The 21,580-nt window shown below is 36.5% G+C and overlaps 2 protein-coding genes across 3 annotated transcripts; one reads left to right on the top strand and one right to left on the bottom strand.

The window, feature by feature from the left end:
* Positions 1 to 375: 375 nt before the first annotated feature.
* Positions 376 to 15,474, top strand: LOC101255550 (phosphatidylinositol-3-phosphatase myotubularin-1). Of its 2 annotated transcripts, XM_004249959.5 has the most exons (19): positions 376 to 644; positions 798 to 866; positions 2,612 to 2,686; positions 3,527 to 3,598; positions 3,889 to 3,958; positions 4,051 to 4,100; positions 8,560 to 8,849; positions 8,944 to 9,017; positions 9,094 to 9,157; positions 9,306 to 9,365; positions 9,668 to 9,767; positions 10,131 to 10,244; positions 10,473 to 10,642; positions 12,176 to 12,260; positions 12,541 to 12,759; positions 12,932 to 12,991; positions 13,114 to 13,178; positions 13,771 to 14,050; positions 14,545 to 15,474. In XM_004249959.5, the coding sequence occupies exons 1-19, from the start codon at positions 525 to 527 to the stop codon at positions 15,058 to 15,060; spliced, it is 2,553 nt and encodes an 850-aa protein (XP_004250007.1). In that variant the 5' UTR covers positions 376 to 524; the 3' UTR covers positions 15,061 to 15,474. The 2 variants fall into 2 exon arrangements, with proteins under 2 accessions (XP_004250007.1, XP_069147870.1); XM_069291769.1 differs by lacking the exon at positions 3,527 to 3,598 and having other exon boundaries at positions 386 to 644.
* A 933-nt stretch (positions 15,475 to 16,407) lies between these two features.
* On the bottom strand, positions 16,408 to 19,870 carry LOC101255849 (uncharacterized). The gene is made up of 2 exons (XM_004249960.5): positions 19,321 to 19,870; positions 16,408 to 16,827 (listed from the first exon to the last, which is right to left on the bottom strand). The coding sequence occupies exons 1-2, from the start codon at positions 19,624 to 19,626 to the stop codon at positions 16,717 to 16,719; spliced, it is 417 nt and encodes a 138-aa protein (XP_004250008.1). The 5' UTR covers positions 19,627 to 19,870; the 3' UTR covers positions 16,408 to 16,716.
* Between the last annotated feature and the right edge of the window lie 1,710 nt (positions 19,871 to 21,580).

A 21,580-nucleotide genomic window follows, 5' to 3' on the forward strand; every position in this document is an offset into this window, starting at 1 on the left:
AAGATTTACTTCTCACCCCGTAAACTATTTTCTTATATATTTATTCTTTCAAATTACTCACAAGTCATATATAACATAAAATATCGATTAAAAAATATACAATTTAGTCAAAACTTACATTCATCATAATATAAAGAATCCCTATGATACAATACATTATTAAAAATATGTAAAAATCCTACCAAAAAAAATGTAAAAAGATTTAAAATTTTTCTAATCCTTTTTCAATATAAAAACAAAAAAAAAATACAATAGAGAAACTTAAATTCCACGTCAGATGGAGCCCACTTATTCGACAGGTGTCTTTTCTACAAATACTAACCAAAATAAAAATAAAAATAATAATAAAAAAATATAAAAAAGCAAAAATTCTCTAATTTCTTTTGGTTCATTCACGAGAGATAGCACTCTGTTTTTTTTTCTTCCATTTTGTTGTTCGAATGCTCTAAAAAAAACAAAAATAAAAAAAATAAAAAAAAAAAATTCACAACCACCACCACCGTTCTCGAGTCGCCGCCACCGCCATGTATCGGAGTCGGTCGGCGCGATCCTCATCACTCAGGGAGCCGGAGAGTCGACTCTCTGAGTCCGACAAAATTGAAGGTGCCGGTAGCTGGGATGCCCTTGAATGGACCAAAATCGATGTAAATATATTTCACTTCTCTTAGGGTTCTATAAATTCAATTCAATTTATAGATTCCGTTTAATGTGTGTTGAATTCTTCTAAAAACAATTTAATTGAATGCGGAATTTAATTTTTTTTTCCTTTTTTTTTTTTGGGTGATTAATACGTGCAGCCTGTTGCGAGGTCGATTCCTATTGGAGTTAAACAGTTTTTGTTGGAAGCCGAGCAAGTTATAGTAGAGGTAACTATATCTGTGCTTTTTATTTGGTGTATCTATGTATGTGTAGTGCATTTTCAATAATTGTGTTTCCAGACAATGAAATCATGCCTCTAGTGATTAATTGATGTGTAGTTATAGTACGGAATATAGATGCTTTTTGGAAAGAAATCTGCAAGGAAATAATTAGAGGATAATTTGTATTGTTATTTACGGTGTGTGCGCAATGTATTGAAAGAATGATACTTAAAGTAGTGGTTATTTGAATCTCCACTTTGAGGAATTGGATTAATTTTCACAACATTATGTTATGGATGCTGAAATTATTTATTTCAATTGTAATTTGATTAGTAGGTACTGAATTCGGGTATGCTTTTTCACACTTTGTACATATACTGTGAGCATTTTCTGATCATGATGTAAATAATTCCGAGATGCAAGAAAAGAATGCATTGATGCGAGGTAACATAAAGAATGCTTTTGGGGAAAGTTATTCTCATTTCTTAATTGCTTACAGAAAATGAAGTATCATATGTAGATGATATGTTGTTTTCTTTAGGGGCGGGGGTTCCATATCGCTCGATGTCACTTATTATTGAAAAATTAAATCTGGCCCTTAGTTGCGAATATAAGGATTTCATCCATTACAGAAAAGTTGGTCGGCCTGTACACAGTGAGAATATGTTATACAACCAAAGTGGAGCAATTTGGAGATCAACAAGATGTTTTTATGGTTGGCTAGGTGTATGATTTTGGTTAAAATTTGCCAGTTCACTTAAGTTTAGAGGTACTTAAAAAGGGTTTACTATGGTTAACCAACCACCTTATGAATTGTGAATGTGTCCCTGCGATTTTTTGATAGGATAAAGTAGCGTTGGGAGTAGTATCTTAGCTTTAACGTTTCTGTAGAAGATGGGCATCTCTTTCTTAGGGAACTTAGTACTTAGTTCAGGGATTATGGTCTTAGAAGCTTTTATTCCCATCCGACATAGGACCTGATCTCCGAACTTTAACTAGATAAGCTTCCTTTTAACTCTGTAAGAGACTAACAATTATCCTTTTTTTTTTGCAACTTAGTTATTCAGTTGTCTCTTAAGCTTTTGCACAAGAATGTGATCGAACTAATCTTTCTTCCTTTTTATTTTTGCTGAAATCTTTGACTATTTGAAGCCTTTCAGATTCTTCAGCTTAAGAAATTATTATTTTCTAATCATTATCAAGAAAATAAATTATTATCTTTTATTGATGTTTCTTGAAAGTACATTTAGTCAATTATCTAAAAAAAAAGGTCTACCTTTAGTAAATTATTATAAATCCTCAGGTTGTGTTTCAAACAAGATGGTGACAGTTTATTTCTGAATTTTCTTTGTTTAGAAGCATTTATTAACTAATGCATAAGATACAAAATATGATTTACCTCACATACAGTGCTATTTTTAATATTTTTCCTGATTTATTGGGAAGACATGACGCTGGTTCGTGAGGGTCTTAATTTCTTTTTTTTTTCATTAGTTTATATGTTGATTTCTTCGATAGTTACTGAATATCTTGATTGTTTCTTTCTTATGATCATTTGGTTATTTATCTACTCATGTGTTCGTATAGAGTTTTATTTAGATCATGAAGACTTATCATATTGGAACAACTTATTAATAAGTTATTGATAAAAAGCCTCTGTACTAAAGCCTCAAATTGATCTAGTAGAGGCTTTCATCAGTTTCTTTTCTCTTCAGTTGGCACAAGCCTGAAGGTTAACTGATTATTTCCAGGGTTATGGGGTAGTTCTTGTCAACACTGATGATGCTGGAACCTTATACGTGACTAATTTTCGCCTCCTATTCTTGGTAAGTAATACACGCAGTTCTCATATTTTATATCTGATGGTGTATATGGCCTGGTTATGGAAGTTCCCTTTTGTAAATCTATGCCAGTGAAATTGCCCTCTAATACTGCAAATTCATTTTTTAAATAATATTATCGGAAACATCCTCTCTACCTTCACAAGGTAGGGGTAAGGTTGCGTATGCACCACCTTCTCTCGACCTCGCTTGTGGGATTACACTAGATATGTTATTGTTGTATAATATTGTAATGATTTATAAAGCACTTGATTTCTGAAGGTCTAGTGTCAATCTTAAGAGCCATACTGATGAGGTATTTAGATTGTTAAAATTTGTGAATGCTTACGCCTTATCTTTTTTTTGGATGCATGTGCATTGACTTTGAAAAAAACGTATTTTACTTCTTTTTCTCTACAGTTGAACAGCTTATGCGGTGTAGTTTATTCTTTTTCTTTGGATGAAGTAAAATATTTTATATAGTAGGCATCAAGAATATGCAGCAAGTACAAAAGAAGGGTAAAAGACAGCTTGGTACAAAAAGTGCTAAGCTAGGAAGAGAGCTGACTGTCCAATAAGATTGTGATTTCTTGAATGCTCAGATAGTATTTCAACATTCTGTGGTTTTGGTGGTAGTTTCAGATTTCCTGCTGGGATTATTGAAAGATCTTGGTCTCACGCTTAAAATTGCTTTCTAAACTGCCTTGAGTGCTCTAGGCACGCATGCTTGGTTACATACATGAATTACATGAAATAATTTTGCAGTTCCACAATTTTCTTCTCATCTTCTTCTGCTTTCTGCTATTTTGTACTGAATTTAATGATGTTTCTCTTTGTATTATCTAGAGTGAAGGGTCTAGAGATATCATCACAATTGGCACAATACCGTTGGCAACCATTGAAAAGTTCCAGAAAATTGTAGGTTTGCTGTTGTTTCTTCTTATAATCCAGATATTCAACAGTTAAATTGTATCTCTCTTTTCATTTGAGATAAAGGTGGTGTCCGGTCAACTTTTGCGCACTTCAATTAATCGACAACATAGTTGTGTTCACTAAAGTTAGCTATATGGGAAGAAACCACCTAGCTTTTTTCCCTCTATATAAATTTGAACCTTGGTCTTTCACGGTCCATTCTAGAATCAGTACTATGTAACCCTTTCCTGTGTTGGTCAAGTCTGGCTATAATTCTTTCTTTTCCTGCTAACCAGGCTGTGAAGCTTCCATCAGGTCCACGTCAACCTGAAAAGACTAGATCACAGCGATTGCTTCAGATCATCGGTATGTTATTACATGAAGGCACTGTCCATCCTCGGAGAATATGTTATTATTAGATATTCTGATAATGGTAAATTAAATTTGTGTTTTTTCAGGCAAAGATATGAGAATCATCGTGTTTGGTTTTCGTGCTCGAACCAAGCAGGTTAACTCATGAAAACCCATGTGCTGATTTTATCACTTTTTTCTTATGTATATGCTTTGGGCTTCATTAAGATGATTTGGTCATTCATTAATATAATGGCTTTGTTATCTTCTCTTTGTGGTTGTGGGGGAGGAGGGGGTCCATGATATTCCCACTGCTTTATGTGTCTCGAACTTGCAGACCGAGTTCTCTATAGTAGCATGAGAGTTTCCAGTTTCTCTTCTTGACTGGGTGGTTTGAGTTTTTGTCCTTTGAATAAATTTTGTGGACTATTACTGATAGGAGATGTGCATTTCACCAAGTTTAATGCCCTGAGAAACTCAGGTTAGACAAAGTGAATTTAGAGATTTTGAAAATATAATGAGTTAGAGATTACAACGGTCAGAAATATCTAGATTCATTGTACATCTCTAGTTTATTTGGTAGTGTGCTTATAAAACTTGTACTTAAGTAGAAAGACAATAAATAGAAACTTCACTTTCCTCATTTAGGAAGAAGTATTCCATGAGGGTCTCCTAATACAATGAATCGTCTTTTATGTTATTTCTAACCAATTCTTAGGAGTTCTTTCCTCTACTTTATTGTCCTTTCTACAGTACCTGGGATTTATAAAATTTAGAGGTACTTATTTAAGTGTCCAGTCAATTACTTAATCGTGAAAATAAGTAAATTCTCACCATGTTTTGTTGTTCCTTGTTTATGCTTTATCCTCTCACAATGATGTTTTATACTGTCACATTGAAGTAGCATTCATTCTCTTTACCTTGATTCTTTCCTCAGTGATCTCCATTCCAGAAAAATAAAAAACTCAGGTCTTATGTCTTTGCTGTTTTTCTCCATTCCACCTGATTTTGACATACAAGAATTTTGTTGCAATACACGCAATGGTGAGATCTTCTCTGAGATCCTATGCTTATGCGGCTTAAGGTTTTAGTTCCAGTCGCAGGTACGTGGACGTGCCTCCCGTGTCAAGATTCTATCAGCCATGTTAACACGTCATCCCTGTCCCATGTCATTCCCTCTCTGTTACTTAAACAATACAGTTCACTTCATTATTTTAACCATTACATCCACATCATCTGACATGTCAAGTTATAATTCATTATAACTAACTTGTCCTGTGAGTAGTCCTTGTAATCTGAACCAACCAATCTAGTAACAGCCAGTAATCATTGCCATGACATCATTGTGCCACGCTGTTGGTCTATGTCAGGTGACTGGTCAAGTCAGCATCCACATCAGCTGACATGTCAAGTCTATAGTTCACATAAATGTAGCTAATATTCCATGCCAACCAATATGTCAAGTTAGTCAATTTATCTGGTTACTACTACACATTACCACTTGTCATTAAATCACACTGGCATACAGAATCTAGTCAATCAATAATAACAACATACCCGGTGAAATCAGAGGTTTGGGGTGGAGTATTGGCCAGTCACAAGCTCACATATTCATAAGATGCATGTTGCGGAGATGAGGATGGTGAGATGGATGTGTCAGCATACTAGGAGTGGCAAGATTAGGAATAAGGTTATTCGGAGAAGATGACAGTGGCCTCTGTAGTGGACAAGATGAGGGAAACGAGATTGAATGGTTTGAGTATGTCTAGAGGATGTGCGTTGATGGCCTAGTGAGGAGGTGCAAGAGGTTAGTTGTAGGGGATACGCGGAGGGATAGAGGTACACGAGAAAGTAGTGGGGAAGAGGTGAGTAGATAGTACATGGTGCAACTTATTACGGAGGACACGACTCTAGATAAGAAGGAGTGAGTTCGCATATTAGGGTAGAATGTTAGGGAGACGTGTTGTCTTGCAATATAGGTTTAGGCTTGTTAATGCCTATTGTAGTATTAGTCTTACCCTTGAAGTTCTTGTCATATGTTGTTTATTGTGTTTCAATTATTGCACTATTTTGTTTTTACGTTTCTTTCTTGTAGTCTTTAGATTGCTTTTCTTATTAAAGACTATGCTTTCTTCATTGTTTTTTCCTTCCTTTACTTGGGTTTGATCCACTTGAGCCGAGGATCTTTTGGAAATAGCCTCTTTATTTCCGCGAGGTTGTGGTAAGGTTTGCTTATACTCCACCTCTCCAAACTCCACTTAGTGGGATTTCGCGGGGTATGTTGTTGTTCTTGGGGTCTAGGGAGGGTATGCGTACGCAAGCTTTACCAGTACCTCATAAAGATAGTGAGGTTGTTTTCCAAAGATCCTCAATTCAAGTACAACAAATTCAGCTAATAAAAAAGAAAATAGTGAAGAAAACATAACAACTAGTAAGAGAAGTTGTGCTACAAGAAAATCATAAGAACAAGAAAAAAATAGTGTAGTAATGGAAACAAATGATAGTAGATATCAAAAGCAAGAACTACAAGAGTACGACTAGTACAACGATAGACCCAACAAGCCTAAACCCTACAAGATCTAGATAACACTCTCTACTACCTACTAATGTTCTACCCTAATACTCGACCTCCTCCACCCCCCTTATCTAAGATCATATCCTTGTTAATATGTAGTTGCGTCAAGTCCTGTCTAATGAAATTTCCCCAATGCCTTTTCAACTTACCTTTACCTTTTACTGTGCCTACTATATTCAACCTTTTACACTTCGGGGCGTCTGCGCATCTCCTTTTCATAGGTTCAAATCATTCTATCTCGCTCCCCTTATCTTATCCACCACGAACGCCACTCCTACCTTACCCCGGATTACCTTATTCCTAATTTTATCGCTCTTAGTATCTCCAGACATTCATCTCAGCAACCTCCGCAACATGCATTTTTTTGAACGTGGGAGTTTTTGGCCTAAACTTTGCCCCGTACTACATCGTCAGTCTAACCACCATTTTATAAGTTAAGTTTTGGTGGTGCATTTTTATTACACAAGACTCTAGAGGCAACCCTCCACATCGTATCAATATGATGTATGATATCATAATCGTTGAAGTCATCTTTCTTGGGAATAGCCTGTGTGCCAAGCTTCACTTCCACGCCTGCCTCATTCATTGTATCATTGAATTTTCACTCCATTTTGGTCCTGCTCAACCTAAACCCTTTAGACTCCTGAGTTTGTCTCCACACTTCTAGCCTAGCATTAACTCTACTACGTGTCTTTCAATCAAGACTATATCAATCGCAAATAACATACACTAAAGCACCTCGTTTTGAATATACCACGTCAATTCATCCATCACCCAGGCAAACAGGAATGGACTAAGAACTGATCCTTGGTGCAACCCCATCTCTAATGGGAAGTGTTACAAGTCTCCTTCTACCGTTCTAACTCGAGTTTTGGCTCCATCATACATGTCCTTTATTTCCCTTATATAGTTCACTTGTACACCTCCAGGCATCTCCGGAGGACTCCCCTTGGAACTTTGTCGTAGGATTTTTCAAGGTCATGAACACCACATGTAAGTCCCTCTTCCTTTTACGATATTTCTCCATTAGTCTCCTCTAAAGATGGATGGCTTCTGTAGTCGATCGCATCAACATGATTCCAAACTGGTTCTCGGAAATGGACGCATCTCCTCACCCTCATCTCTACTACTCTCTCCCAAATTGTACTCCACCTTCATTCTTCGGGCATTTTGTGGTCCTAAAAATGACGTCAAACAAACTAGAATGAATGTGCTTTCCAGGAGTCGGAAGTTAATTTTTCCATTTCGATGCATTCTGTTCCTATATTTTCCATTTTGATGCATTCTGTTCCTATATTTGAAGTCTAGTTGTCAAATTCTTTCTGAAGTCCAAGAATCAAGTACATTTTTGGTTAGCTTGGAGCGTTGATATATATACTTCTAGCTCGAGGGTGTTTAACAGAGTTGTATAGGATGCCGAGATGCTCTAGGTTAATTGTATAGCATGTTTCTAATAGTTGTATTATAATTGTGATAATCATCGAACTGTTTTATATAGGGAACTTCCCTAGTAATTTCCTTGTTTTAGAAACTTCTATCTATAAAATCCTATTGTAGGGTCATAACCAGCATTCATTTCAGAGTAATATTTTACAGCATTTACTTGTTGCTGTATATAAATGAATTACTTTTACCAAAAAAGTGTACATTCATTACGAGTTTTCTCTTTTTCTCTTGTTCTACAGCAATATTGAGATACTATTTTAACTTCTTCAGTGATAGCTGCATATAGATTTGCTTCAAAATGATGAAATTTATGCAGGATGAAGGTGTATTTGTGGGGAGCCACATCTCATTTGTGATGGCTTTAGTAGTTGTTAATACCTCCATATATGCTATTTCAATGCCCTGATGCATTGTAAGACAATTATGGTAGTTGAAACTGGACAGTAATCTGAATACGTATATGTTTAGCATAGATCTGTAATATCCTGCATTCATTAACAAAGTTATGCAGACTTTTTACTTCACAAGCTTGTCCTAACTTCTGGCGAAACAACTGCACACATTTTGCTTACAAGCTTTTCTTATGGTTTCCCAGAGGCGTGCTGTCTATGATGCATTATTACGGTGTACAAGGCCTGCAACTTTATGGGATCTCTATGCATTTGCTGGTGGTCCATCCAGGTTTAGCAACACAAATCCCAAAGTAAGGCTGTTGAATGAGTATTGCCGACTTCTTGGAATGGGGTTTTATCAAGCTTCTATCCGTGCTATTGAAGATGGGGCATTTACACTTTCAAATGAGTGGTGGCGTATTAGCAGTGTCAACTGTAATTACACAATGTCCAGTACTTATCCATTTGCTTTACTCTTACCGAAGTCCATAAGGTGAGGTTTTGTGTTTCGTTCTTCCATATTTCTTGGGTTTAAGTGATTATTATTTTGGTATTTACCTAATGACTTTTCGTTCTGCTTACTTTAGTGATGACAAAGTGGTGCAGGCTAGTGCATTCCGTGCACGGAGTAGGCTTCCATCCATAACATGGTGTGATAGAGGTATGCCTAAATTTAGTTCCTTGCACTCATTTGCCTTGATCTTGTTCGACCATTGCTTATGTTTTGCTGTTCTTAGGAACTGGGGCTGTTCTTGCACGATCTTCTCAACCTCTAGTTGGAATCATGATGAATATGAGAAGGTTATTCAAAATTATATGATTCTTTTTCTTTTATGAATTTGTATTACGTTTGTTCTCCTGAAAAATTAAGTGGGCTGTTAAAGATTTACAGTGGTCTCTGTTTCCTCGAGCTAATTTCAAAAAGAAATTTATTTGTTCTTTTCTGCAGCAATGCTGATGAAAATCTAGTTGCTGCACTCTGTACTCAAATTGCTGGACAGAAACGAAGGTTTTCCTTTTACTTCTCCACTTTTTATATCAGCAATTTCTAGATGTCTTCTTGATTAAATTTTTGTTCATAAGCCTTACAAGTAAATTTCTTGGTATGTGGCTAGTTAATAGAATTTCTTTCAATTCTTCGCTCGGTCAGGTCCTTAAAGTACTTATAATCTTGTTTCTCTTCTTGTTACTGATTCTTTTTAGATAGTTCCCTTTTGATGAATCACTCCTTTCAGATAGCTGCATGTGGAGTTCTACAGCATAGCTGGCTATCTCTTATTAATTGTGTATGTTCTTTATTTGTCGACGTAGGAAGCTATATATTGCTGATGCAAGGCCGAGGAAAAATGCTTTAGCAAATGGGGCAATGGGAGGTGGATCGGAGTCATCTGCAAACTATTTCCAGTCGGAGGTCTGTTTAATATTTGAGCTGTCTGGTTATGCTGCTGTTTCCGTCATAATACTCCATGTGTTTCATTATACATGGACACACTTTCTTTTTTAGTTTTCCCCAGAAAGAATGACTTATTTGGTAATTTCTTAACCTTAGCTTCCCGTACCCTTAATGACATGCTCTTATAGCCATAGAAATGTCATGGCATGGCATGGTTAAGACCACATGATCTTAGGGTACTTCAGCTGCGTGCCAAAAATCTTTCTTTGTTTCTTCAACTCCATAACCATTTAGAAACCTAAATATATAATGTGACGGTGGAGTATATTTTTCCCTTTTTTCTCTTGGGACTTATGTTGCTTGATTTACATGCCCTTACAGATTGTTTTCTTTGGCATTGATAATATACATGCAATGAGGGAGAGTCTTGGTCGGCTTAGAGACTATGTAGATACTTATGGAACTACTTCATCAGACGGAATGTCATCTTATCTGGTATGCCGCCAATTTATCTGGTATTCCCGTTTTTCTTCTCTCATTATGGTCTGTGCCATCAGTATTTAGTGGCCCAGCCAGAAGCTTCGTCATTGGTAAGGAAATAAGAAAATTAACGGGGAGTTCTATCCTTCTGCCACATTAAATTTCTCTCTTCTTTTTGGAGGTGGGGTGTGGTTGGGCTGTGATGATAAGTTAATGCTGTCAATTGATTATCTGCTTTTACAGAGGCATGGTGGATGGAGTTGGGGCGGAGGCAATCTCAGCAGTATGTCAGCTTCAGTTTCTACTCTGGGGGACACTGGGTGGTTAATACATGTGCAGACTGTCCTGGCTGGTTCTGCTTGGATTGCTGCACGTGTTGCACTAGAATCAGCTTCAGTGCTTGTTCATTGCAGGTTTCTTCTCTTCTGGACCCATTATTATGCTTATAAACAAGGCAATAAATGTCTAAATGGAGAACATTAGTCCCTTCTATTCATGTTTCTGTTGATTCCTCTTTGGATATTTTATCAGTAATATTCTTATTAGTTGGGACTACGTTTTAGTCATGGTACTACGTTAACTTTAGGTTTTATGTTTTCTAAGAGCCTCTTAGTCCTATTTAGCAGAGACCTCCCCCAGGTTTTTGCTCCATCACACTGACGTCCCTTGTGATATACAATACTACACTTATTTGTTTTAATTTCTCTATAACATTTCTTTTAACTTATATATTATTAATTTATAAAAATTGTGATATGACTAACTTGCCATTTGTAATATATGCTGTTTTGCTTAATTAATATTATAAATGTACTTCTGTGAAATAAAAAGCAATACACTAGCTCTCTTGCAATGGCATTGATGATCTCATAAGAGCTATAGAAATAGGGAGCTGCTGATCACTCGTTCATAGGTTAATCAAGGGTTAAGTTGGTTGTTTTATAGCAGAACTTTTTATGTGATTATCATGTATAATATGATGCTTCATACCTTAACCATGTCATGTTTGCCTACTTTTAACAGCATCCTTTCATAGACAGTCCAGAGGCAACACATCATCATCAACTTAATTATGAACACAACAAATTGAAGTTACCGTTAAACTATAATCGATAAGAATATATTGAAGTTCAGTTAATTGTGAATTGTTGGCTTGAGCCTTTCTGCTAGATATTTTAGTACTTCAGGGTTTTTCTAAAGGGATTTCTTTTGGTTAATGCTTCAGAAAATATTTTTCTGATCCATATAGTTTTTGTAACTTGAATCAAGAAGTGCTGAGTTACTTCTTTTCCTTGGTTTAGTTAATCATGTTTGCTTAACTTGGCTGGCTGATATACCTTATGCTATACTGAAAAATGTTCTGTAGTATTTTAAACCTTTTTATCAGTACTAATTCTCTTAATGCTTCTCTCGAAGTATTGGATGTTACCTATAGCATCTTAACAGGTCAAATCTAATAAACCTAGTTAGTCAAAACATAAGGAGTGGTGACGAGCAAAACTAGTGTTCGGTTAAACCTGCAAACAAAGGTTTTCCACAACTCCTCCATCTGACAAGTGGTTCAACATAAATTGCAGCATGCAATTGTTTTGGCAGTAGCTTTTAATATGATGTTTTGTTTAAAATATTTGTGTAGCTCCCTTTTTACTTAAATGGGCAAGTGCACATTCATCTGTGGTTTTTATTTGCAAATAACTGAGAAACTTTGCTACCTCATATTTGTTTATCCAACTAGTCATTTATGGTATGAAGCTCATGTGTTTTGATTTGTTGAAGTGTGTGACCATGTTGTTAGAGAGAGCACACTTTACTATTTAATTATATTCTCAATATGATCTTTCCTTTATTTATTTTTAATTGATTGTGCATCTAAATCTTCATCTATAAGCATTTGAAGAGAGTAGCTTGCTTTTTTATTTTTTAAATGCTGGAATTTTATTTTGCAGTGATGGATGGGATAGAACATCACAATTGGTCTCACTTGCCAGCTTGCTACTTGACCCATATTATCGCACAATTAGAGGGTTTCAGGTACTGAGACAACTTGTTTGGATCTAATTTGCACATGCTACCTGGTATTTACATTTGTAGCCTTGTTTTTTCTCCTTCTTGGAGCATGAAATGTTCCTTCCACATGAAACCACTAAGGTCTGTGTTAATGCATCAGCTTTTCATTTTATTCCTAATAATGTATTCAGTCTCGCTTCTGTCCTGGGTGTTAGAAGAATTTAATTTTTTAGTGAGGCATTGCTACCCTTGATTATGCATGGACAGCTTTTCTAAGTCGCCCGAATGAACTATTATTGTCCAGGCACTTGTAGAGAAAGATTGGCTTGCATTTGGTCATCCATTTTCAGATCGTCTGGGAATGCCCACTGTATCTGGAAATGGCAACATGCCATTTGAATTGTCTCGTCAGGCTTCGACTGGGAGTTTACCTTTATCCCCCATGCGTCAAGGATCGGGGTCAGCCTCAACCCAAGCTCAAAATACAGCAAATGCGAACCATAGTTCCCCCATTTTTTTGCAGGTATGTCTTTTGGGCAGATAAGTCTGCACGGTGCGAAGTTCTATCGCTTGTTTGGGTTAATTTCCTGCATTTGACAAAATATCCCCCCAGCCCTGTGCTTCTTCTTCTATTGACCCTTAACTGATTTCTTAAATTTTTACTCTAACTTGATATGCTTGGATGTGCTTTGCAGTGGGTTGATTGTGTTTCGCAGTTGTTGAGGATGTATCCCTTTGCCTTTGAGTTCTCTTCGGTATGTGTTCCTAAAGGACATGAAAAATTAAATATGAGTAAAAATATTATGTTCAAGTAAACAAACAAATTACACCCACCGGAGAAAATAAAGCTTCCCATCTTTCAATTCCAACAATGCAGGCTTTCCTGGTAGATCTTCTGGATTGCATGCTTTCTTGTCGTTTTGGGAACTTTTTGTGCAACAGGTAATCTATCTTGGAAGTATTTTCTTTTGCACTTTCATTTCTGTACACTTTTTTGTTGAAAAAAGGGAATTACACACACTCTGTTAAGAAGTTAAGGTGCTTGTTTGATATATTGATATGAACGAGATCCAGGTCTGATAAAAGGGAATAGAATTAGAGTTAACAACCTGAAGAAGAGGTGTTATAGTTCTGAGGCGTCCTCTTTCTATAATATCCCCCGGGTCACGTTTGAATCATGTTAAAAGCTAGGTCTCTTGTTCAACACAAAAGAGCATAGTCATTGTCATGTGTGTGTGACTTATTTTAAAAGAAATTATCCCATATTATGATGCAAGAATGACTACATGAAAAAAAAATCATTTTTTGTATCTGTTCTTTTCTTTCTTTCTTCATTCATTTTTTTTGGGTGGGGTCGGGGGTGGGTTATTTATACTTTTATGATCAGGATTTGCAGCTATTAAGCACTGTAGGAAAATTTGCCACCTCAGTGGTTTTGGCTTTACGTTGTTTGAACTCCATCACGGGAAGCTAGGATTCTCTAAATGTCATTTCCTAGTTTTAATTCACTTCTTCTGACTTTTATAAATTTCAGCGAGAAGGAAAGAGAGCAAGCTGGTATATATGATGCTTGTGGATGCCTGTGGATGTATTTAGCTGGACTAAGGACATCTGAAGGAAGCTCTCATGCGCATTACAACCTATTCTATGACCCACTGAAACATAATGGTCCTATACTTCCACCAGCAGCAGCTTTAGCTCCAACTGTGTGGCCTCAGTTTCACCTTCGTTGGGCTTGCCCCTCAGAGGCGCAAGGTGGGGAAGTTGAAGCTGAATGCAGGAAGCTGACGAGAAAATTCTCTGAGCTGCAAAGGGTAACCTCTTTCCTTTTATCCTTTTTCCCCCTTTGTCTTAGTATCCCTGTAATTTTTCCATAGGGTTGAATATGTTCCTGTATACTCTCTTTAATATGTAATTAGGAACTTGAAGTTATAACATGTTGTGGCAGGTTTGGATATTTTAGAAATAGAAATACAAATTGTTACCCTCTTTTTTCCTCTGCTGACTCCTCTCTCCTCTGGCCTCTCCGAAAAGGAAAAAAAGAAAGTTTCCAGCTTGAAACTGCGAGTGCATGAAAACCTAAATATAGCATCTTAATGTTGACAGAAATTATAATGGTAGACCAAATTTGGCTTATATCAGTTCCATGAGAAGATTAACTACTATGACAAGCATAACTTTCTAGCTTATTTGTAGTGTAGCATGTAGCTGTCGCTCGACTGTTGCATCTTAATTTTGTCAATGCATGCTAGAACTTGGGGTGTATCCATAACTCCTTCATTAACCGTCTAAAACAACTTTTACACAGGCCAAAGAACTAGCAGAAACAAGACTTAACGAAGCAAGTGTCTCCGTGGAGTCCTTAGTTACAGAACTGAGAAATGAGAAACTTGCAAGCACCTCTGCCAGGGATGCGGTAAAAAGAGCAAGCAAAGAAACTGCTACTATAAAGCGTGCAGTACAATCTTTGGGGTTCAATGTCTACTTTACAGCAGATGGAGACTGTAATGTAGGCATTGAAAGGAACCCAACCGAAATCCCTCAGCGATCTATCTGCTCAGTTTTTACAAAAGATATTAATGGCACAGTGTCCCACAGTGAGAAAGCAGACCTCTCTGAACCTGTTTCTGTGGCAGAAGATAATGTTTCCGACAATCCTCTCATCCGAGTTTGTGGATCTCTATGCCCGAAGCACACTAGAGATGGAGAGTGTCAGTTGCCAAATGCTGGTTGTGCTCAGTTTCAGAGCCAATTGGTTGATTTCAAAGCCAACTTTGATGCATTTGATCGGCTTTCGATATATGATAGTTATTTCGGAAGTTAAGAAAGATGGTTTCAGCTAAGCATCAAGCTCAGTTTATGTGATCAGATATCTTTGTACAGTTGGGAATTAAATGGAGGCGGCAGTAGGTTCAGTTTCTATTATTAGCAAAAATCACAGCAAACAATTAGACAGAAGTAGCAGTAGTGAGTACAACCAGCTTTGAAACATAGTTTCTGTTAGATTGAGATGGCTCAAGAACTGTACATGGAGAACTGATTTGAGTTTCTATGCGGATCATCTGAAAGTTTTGACATCGCGGAGGATTGAGAAGATTTGAACTGATATTATTTAGATACAATTCATATGTACATTTTGACATAGGCGTTCCTCCTCCGAAATGTTTCTTTCTGCATTCTTGTACATGACAAATAATCATGAGTTCTGAATAAAATGGTTCTGGTGGACATCCTCTAATTGTGTGTGGGGTTTTCTGCTCATATCTGCTTAACAATTGTTCGCTATTTTATCGGGGGCTGTCTACCCGTCGAATATATGAACTGATTGTTTCTGCTCTGTGCTATAGAGCTTTTTTGCACATATCATACTTGAAAACTTGGGTTTTATCTACTCATGTTCCTTTTGTTTGTGAGTGTGTGGTGGACCACAAGTGTACATGTAGCAGCATCAAATGAACTGTAACGTTTTGTCGTTCATTTACACAAGCTGTTGAAGTTCACAGCTTGCTTCTGTGGTTCAGGAGATGTGGGATTTTGGCATCTCTATGTTGGAAATTTTGTCTTTGAGCAGGAACCTCGTGCTTGTTTGAGCTTGTAGCTGGGAATTTTTTCCTTATCACAAACGTGCTTAGCACAGATGATCGCTTGGTTGAAAACAAGTTATCCCAGAATTAATTGTATCCCATCACTATGTGATAACATATTCCATCACTATGATATAAATGGTGAGATAAGTTATCCCAAACATAGATAACCAAACAAGATACAAAATTTTTATCCTATCACTAATTATTTATATTCCTCAATAAATACTTCTCATTGTCCTGCTAACTATGGACAAGACTGAAGGAACCTTAGATAGAGGTTATCAACGTCGAGGATTAGGGTAGAAAGTTGGTAATAGATAATCAAGCTTCATCTAGTGTTAGTACTCTATTATTGTTTTATTCTATGAAATTTAGTAGTACTTTTAATGTTTTTTTTATTGGTGCTATGGTTTTCTCTTTTGTGTAACCTTTCCACCTAATTTGATATATTTTACTCGAGCCAAGAGTCTATTGGAAATCACCTCTTATCTTTTGATATGTTTACTCGAGCCACGAGTCTATCAAAAATTACTTTGGAACCGTTTCAAGGCATGAGTTAGACTACATACTCTCCAAATATCATGTACTCAAGAGCACTATCTTTTCATTTAAAAAGAACTTATCAAGTTGAATGAAATATATGAGCTTACAGTATAGCTCATGCACGCATCCACTTGCTTTAGCAAGAATTATCAACAAGGGCTGAAACACAGGCTGTACAAAATGATGCTGACTGGCAAATTGACGTAAAGCTTGATTCGGGTTTTTACATTTAGTACTGTAAAACCAGAACTGTGATTTCAACACTTTACAAGACTCAAATAAAGTCATAAACCTGTCTCCACAAGTGTCATTCTTTGTTTTCTCTTTTCTAACATGTTGCAGTACAAAGTCTACTCTTGACTGGGAGGAGGCTCTTCATCGGATGGCTTCCTGTTTCCACGACGCTCGTTCCATCTTGACCATGCCCACCTTAAGACAAAGAACCCTCCGATAGCATAAACCTGATTTCAGAAACAGTGCAGAAGATTAAGGTGGTAAGAGCAGATAAGGCAGAATATGACAGGGAAAAAAGCGAAATCTTAAGATATGTAGGGGCACCGCATTTTGCTCGTCAAAGAGATTATTGTTCAATGTTTCCTCCTTTTCCTTTTTTTGGTTACAGAATCCATTTACCTACTTATTTTCTCATCAGAACACTATATCGAGACAAATAAAATTTGAAACTACACAAACAGAAAAAAGGAAAGATAAAATCTAGAAAATTTGGTCATCGAACACAGATCAGGACAGATATGGAATAAACCCCAAAAGCATAAACAAGTTGTGTCCATGCATATAGGAGAAAGAACACTTACTATAACCCACTTCCTCTATTTCTCTTCCTTCCTTTTTTCTCTGCCTTTGTGTCAATATAGAATACAAAATCTTGTTTCCACTTCATCCTTACGTATTTTAATGTGTATATATATCCACAGCAAGATGATTCATTTACATCTTACTAAATTATACAGCTGATGTTCTGAAACATGTAATAGATGTAACAGATGGTTCCACAGTACTCATTCAGTTACTCCATACATGAACTATGATATCTGATACTACTATTATTATCATTTTAAGAGAAGTAACATTGTATTCATCAGTACGGTACTGATACTGGCAGTAGGTAGTTACAAAAGGCCAAGGATCTTACAAGGAAATAAAAAATTGAAAGAAACGAATTATGTAGTAGTCCAACAATTGAAAGAAAACGAAAAAGTTGTTGGATTATCCAGTAAATCCAACAACTTACTAAAGTTGTCCAAAGTGTTCCAATAACTACTAATGAGTGTTGGAACGAATTACGTAGTAGTCCAACAACTGGTGCAGACAAATATGAAGTTGTCAGGAACAAATTTAGTAGTTGACCAACAACTGTTGTGGACAACTTTTGAGTCTTCTTTTTAAGGAAGAGTGACTCAAGTTCTTTGCTACAAGTGACTCCTTTAATTAGTATTAATGATACATATTTAAAAACCAACAAGTTTTTTTATTTACATAAAGCTCCTTTCCCCCATCTCATCGGCCTCCGCGTTTATCTTAAACCCAGAATAATAGAAATCTCACAACAACCAGAAGGTAATACAGAACTCCTCTTTGAGACCACATCCCAACAACTTCAACAGTTGTCCAATAACTCTTTGATGGAGCTTGTTTGAAAACTTCAGTAAGTAGCAAAGTTGTTGGAATTACTGGAGAATCCCCTCCATTTGTTCGAAAATATTTTTCACCAACCAAATATAGGATGAGAAGATGAAGAGGAGTGGAGAGAAAATTCAAATTTGAAAATCCAAAACAATGGTTTCTTTAATAATTTTTGGAGTTTTTAATTCTTACCACGACTTTTTAGTAACTGTTTACACACTTCAATCCACTTAATTAAGTTTGAGCCGGTCAACGAAAACTCTTCTCTAATTCAAGACATGAAGGGCCTTTACCCAAATAGTCTCTACTCACCTTGCACCATTATCCATCCTTCCATTTGCAGAACTATGCTTTAGCCAGTAACAGAAAAGTTGTACGCCAATACATTTCACAACTATAGTTGACCTTAGCTATATAACATAGCAAACCATGGGGGTCATCTTTATCACCTGTTTCTGAGTAATATTCTACATTGAATAAGTCAACTATATGCTTCTGTGAAAGAATCAAACAATCAGATTTCACATAGCAAAAAAGATCGTCTCCTAATAAGCAGAAGGAATTCAAAAGAACAATTCGATTAATTCCACAAGGAATTTTATCAACATACCTAGTCTGCATGGGACGTATGGAATTTCAACAACCACATACCCAATTTAATCCCACAAGTTGAGTCTAGCGAGGTGGTGTATAGGGATTTTCAACAACAATAACAACACACACAATGTAATCCCACAAGTGGGTTCAGGGACAGTGGGGTGTATGGAATTCCAACAACAAAACAACAGCATACCCAGTATAATCCCACATACGGGGTCTACTGACAGTGGGGTCTACGGAATTTCAACCACAAACAACAATATATCCTGAGTAATCCCACAAGTGGCATCACTAGAGGTGGGATGTACGGAATTTCAACAACAACATATCAAATGTAATCCCAGAAATGAGTTCTGGAGATGGTGGGCTGTATGGAATTTCAACCACATACTCAATATAATCTCACAAATGAGGTCTCAGGATGGCGAGTTGTACGGAATTTCAACCACAAACAACAACATACCCAGTATAATCCCACAACTGAGGTCTAGCTAAGGTGTGGGTCTACGGAATTTCAACAACAACATACCCAATGTAACCACACAAATGACGTTCAGGGATGGTGGAGTATATGGAGTTTATCATGTTAATTTGATATATACACGCACCAAAATCACAAATACCAAATAGTAGCTCAAAAACTAATTAAAACGACTTAATAAAATGAAACTGAATTCCAAAAATGAAACAGAGCATAAGTAATATAATACCTGCCACAAGACAATGGGATTTGTATTAGGTTCAGCCCCTTCTGTTTCGAGCTTCAACGAAGGCAAATCCTGTCGCGGAAACTTCACTACAGCAGCTTTCTCCTCTTTTTCAGCTGAAGCAATTGGTTTGAGGTCTGAAGTAGCAGCGGTGGGTTCAATCTTCTTACTAGATGCCGGCGGCGGTTTGAAAAGCTGAAGAACACTAGAGATAAATGATGCAAGTGGGTTCGTGGGATTGTTTTTCTGGTCATCGGTAACCGTAATAGAGTCACCGGAGATTGTTGTTGTTGTTGTGGTGTCCGCCATAGCTAAGTTTTTGGAGGTTTTTGACTTTGGGGAAATGGCGTTGGTTACAATAACACTACTATTTATATATATGAAGCGAGAAATTACCAGAACAAACGGGGAACGGGTATGGGCCCGGATACTTCTTTTAGTCGCCCGTTGAACTTATCGAAGATGTGATCCAGAACATATATTCGAATCACGAGTTAGTAGGTTATTGAGTGTATAGCTTTTTCGCATTGTTTATTTCATTAAATTTTACTTTTGTAAAATTACATGTGATGACTGGAAGTGGTTTGTAGTGATTATAGATCTTAGAGGTGATAGTGACGATGAAAGTAATATTGATAACACTTGATTTAATTATAATAATAAAGTTGATAAGTGTGATGGTGTTGATTGACTAAATAGTAATTGTCAATGATGGTTGATGATTTGCGAAGTAGTAAATGTGATAGGGAGGGTGGTTATAAGTAGTTGTAGCAATAGTGTACCTAATAACCTAAGATCTAAAATAATTAGATTCATATTTTTTCTTTATTTTACTGCAAATGAATAAGTCGTTAATAACTTTCTATATTATTATTTCGTATAAATAGGTCAGATTGAATTTGTTTATAGGAATGATAGACAAGACAAATAAAAAATCTAAGAAACTTTTTGTGGCTTAGTAGGAAGTATGATTTGATTTCTTTGGTGTTTTTGAAGGGGGCTATGTTTGATTGAATATAAAAATATTAATTTAATTAAATGGATTTGTGAGATTTTTTTTTTTAGGAATTGATGATAATTCGCAGGCCGCAACTGCTACAATCTCTGCTTTTTGAGTGAGCATTATGTGGTGAACATTTTTTGCGTATTGGGTGAGCACTTTTTGCGCATTAGTTAAACCACTCACTGTGTAATAGCCGGCAAACTAAACATGAGATTTAAGCCATATCAGGCAAACTTTATGCCAAAAGCTCGACAAGGAGGCATTGAGGGGCAGAGAAGGGATCGATTCCAAATTATTAGTGTGAATAACCATCCTTCAAATCATGTATTATAATTCTTACCTAACTAATTTATGTATGACTAATACCTCGTCATAGTAATTTGCACCAAAATGACTTCAAAGTGAAAACAACTTACTCACGTCGGGTGTTTACACGAAATCCATTATTATGTGATTTAATAAAGTAAAATTCATGGATTTTTGGTGATCCGCAATTTTAGCGTCTTTTTTGTTCAAATATTTCATGGACGTCCGTTAAGATGTTATCTATGGAGTCAGTTGGACCTGACGGCCAAAAAAGAATATTTTGAAGGTCAAATTTGCCCTGGAGCAGGTAAAACTTTCATTTTATCGATTTTCGTGTGTTATAGTCCACGATTTTTTTTGCTGATCCAGAATTTCGACCTCTTTTTTGCTCAAATTCTTTGTGGACGTTATTACGATGTTAGATATGGAGCTCGTTAGCCTTAACGGCCAAAACGACCTATTTTAAAGGTCAAACGAGTCTCGAAGCATGTAAACCCTCATTTTACCAATTTTCATGTGCTATAGTCCATGGATTTTTGGTGATCCGAATGTCCGACGTTTATTTTGCCCATTTTTTTGTGAACGTCCATTAAGACGTTAGCTGTAAATCCAGTTGGCCCTGACGGTCAAAATGATCCATTTTCAAGGTCAAATAAGCCCCAAGTAGGTATATCTTATTTTGCTTTTCATGTACGTCGGTTAAGACGTTATTTATGGATTAAGTTGGCCCTTACGGTCAAAACAGGTCATTTTGAAGGTCAAACGAGCCTCGGAGAAGGTAAACCCCTAATTTTATCGATTTTCATGTGCTATAGTCCACAATCTTTTACGGTAATCCAGAATTCCGACGTCTTTTTTGTCCAATTTTTTTGTCGACGTCCGTTAAGACGTTAGTTATGGAGTCAACTGGCCCTAACGACCAAAACAGACCATTTTGAAGGTCAAACGAGCCCC

This window comes from Solanum lycopersicum, chromosome 11 (assembly GCF_036512215.1).
Source record: "Solanum lycopersicum chromosome 11, SLM_r2.1".
In the NCBI taxonomy this organism is placed as follows: Eukaryota; Viridiplantae; Streptophyta; class Magnoliopsida; order Solanales; family Solanaceae; genus Solanum; species Solanum lycopersicum.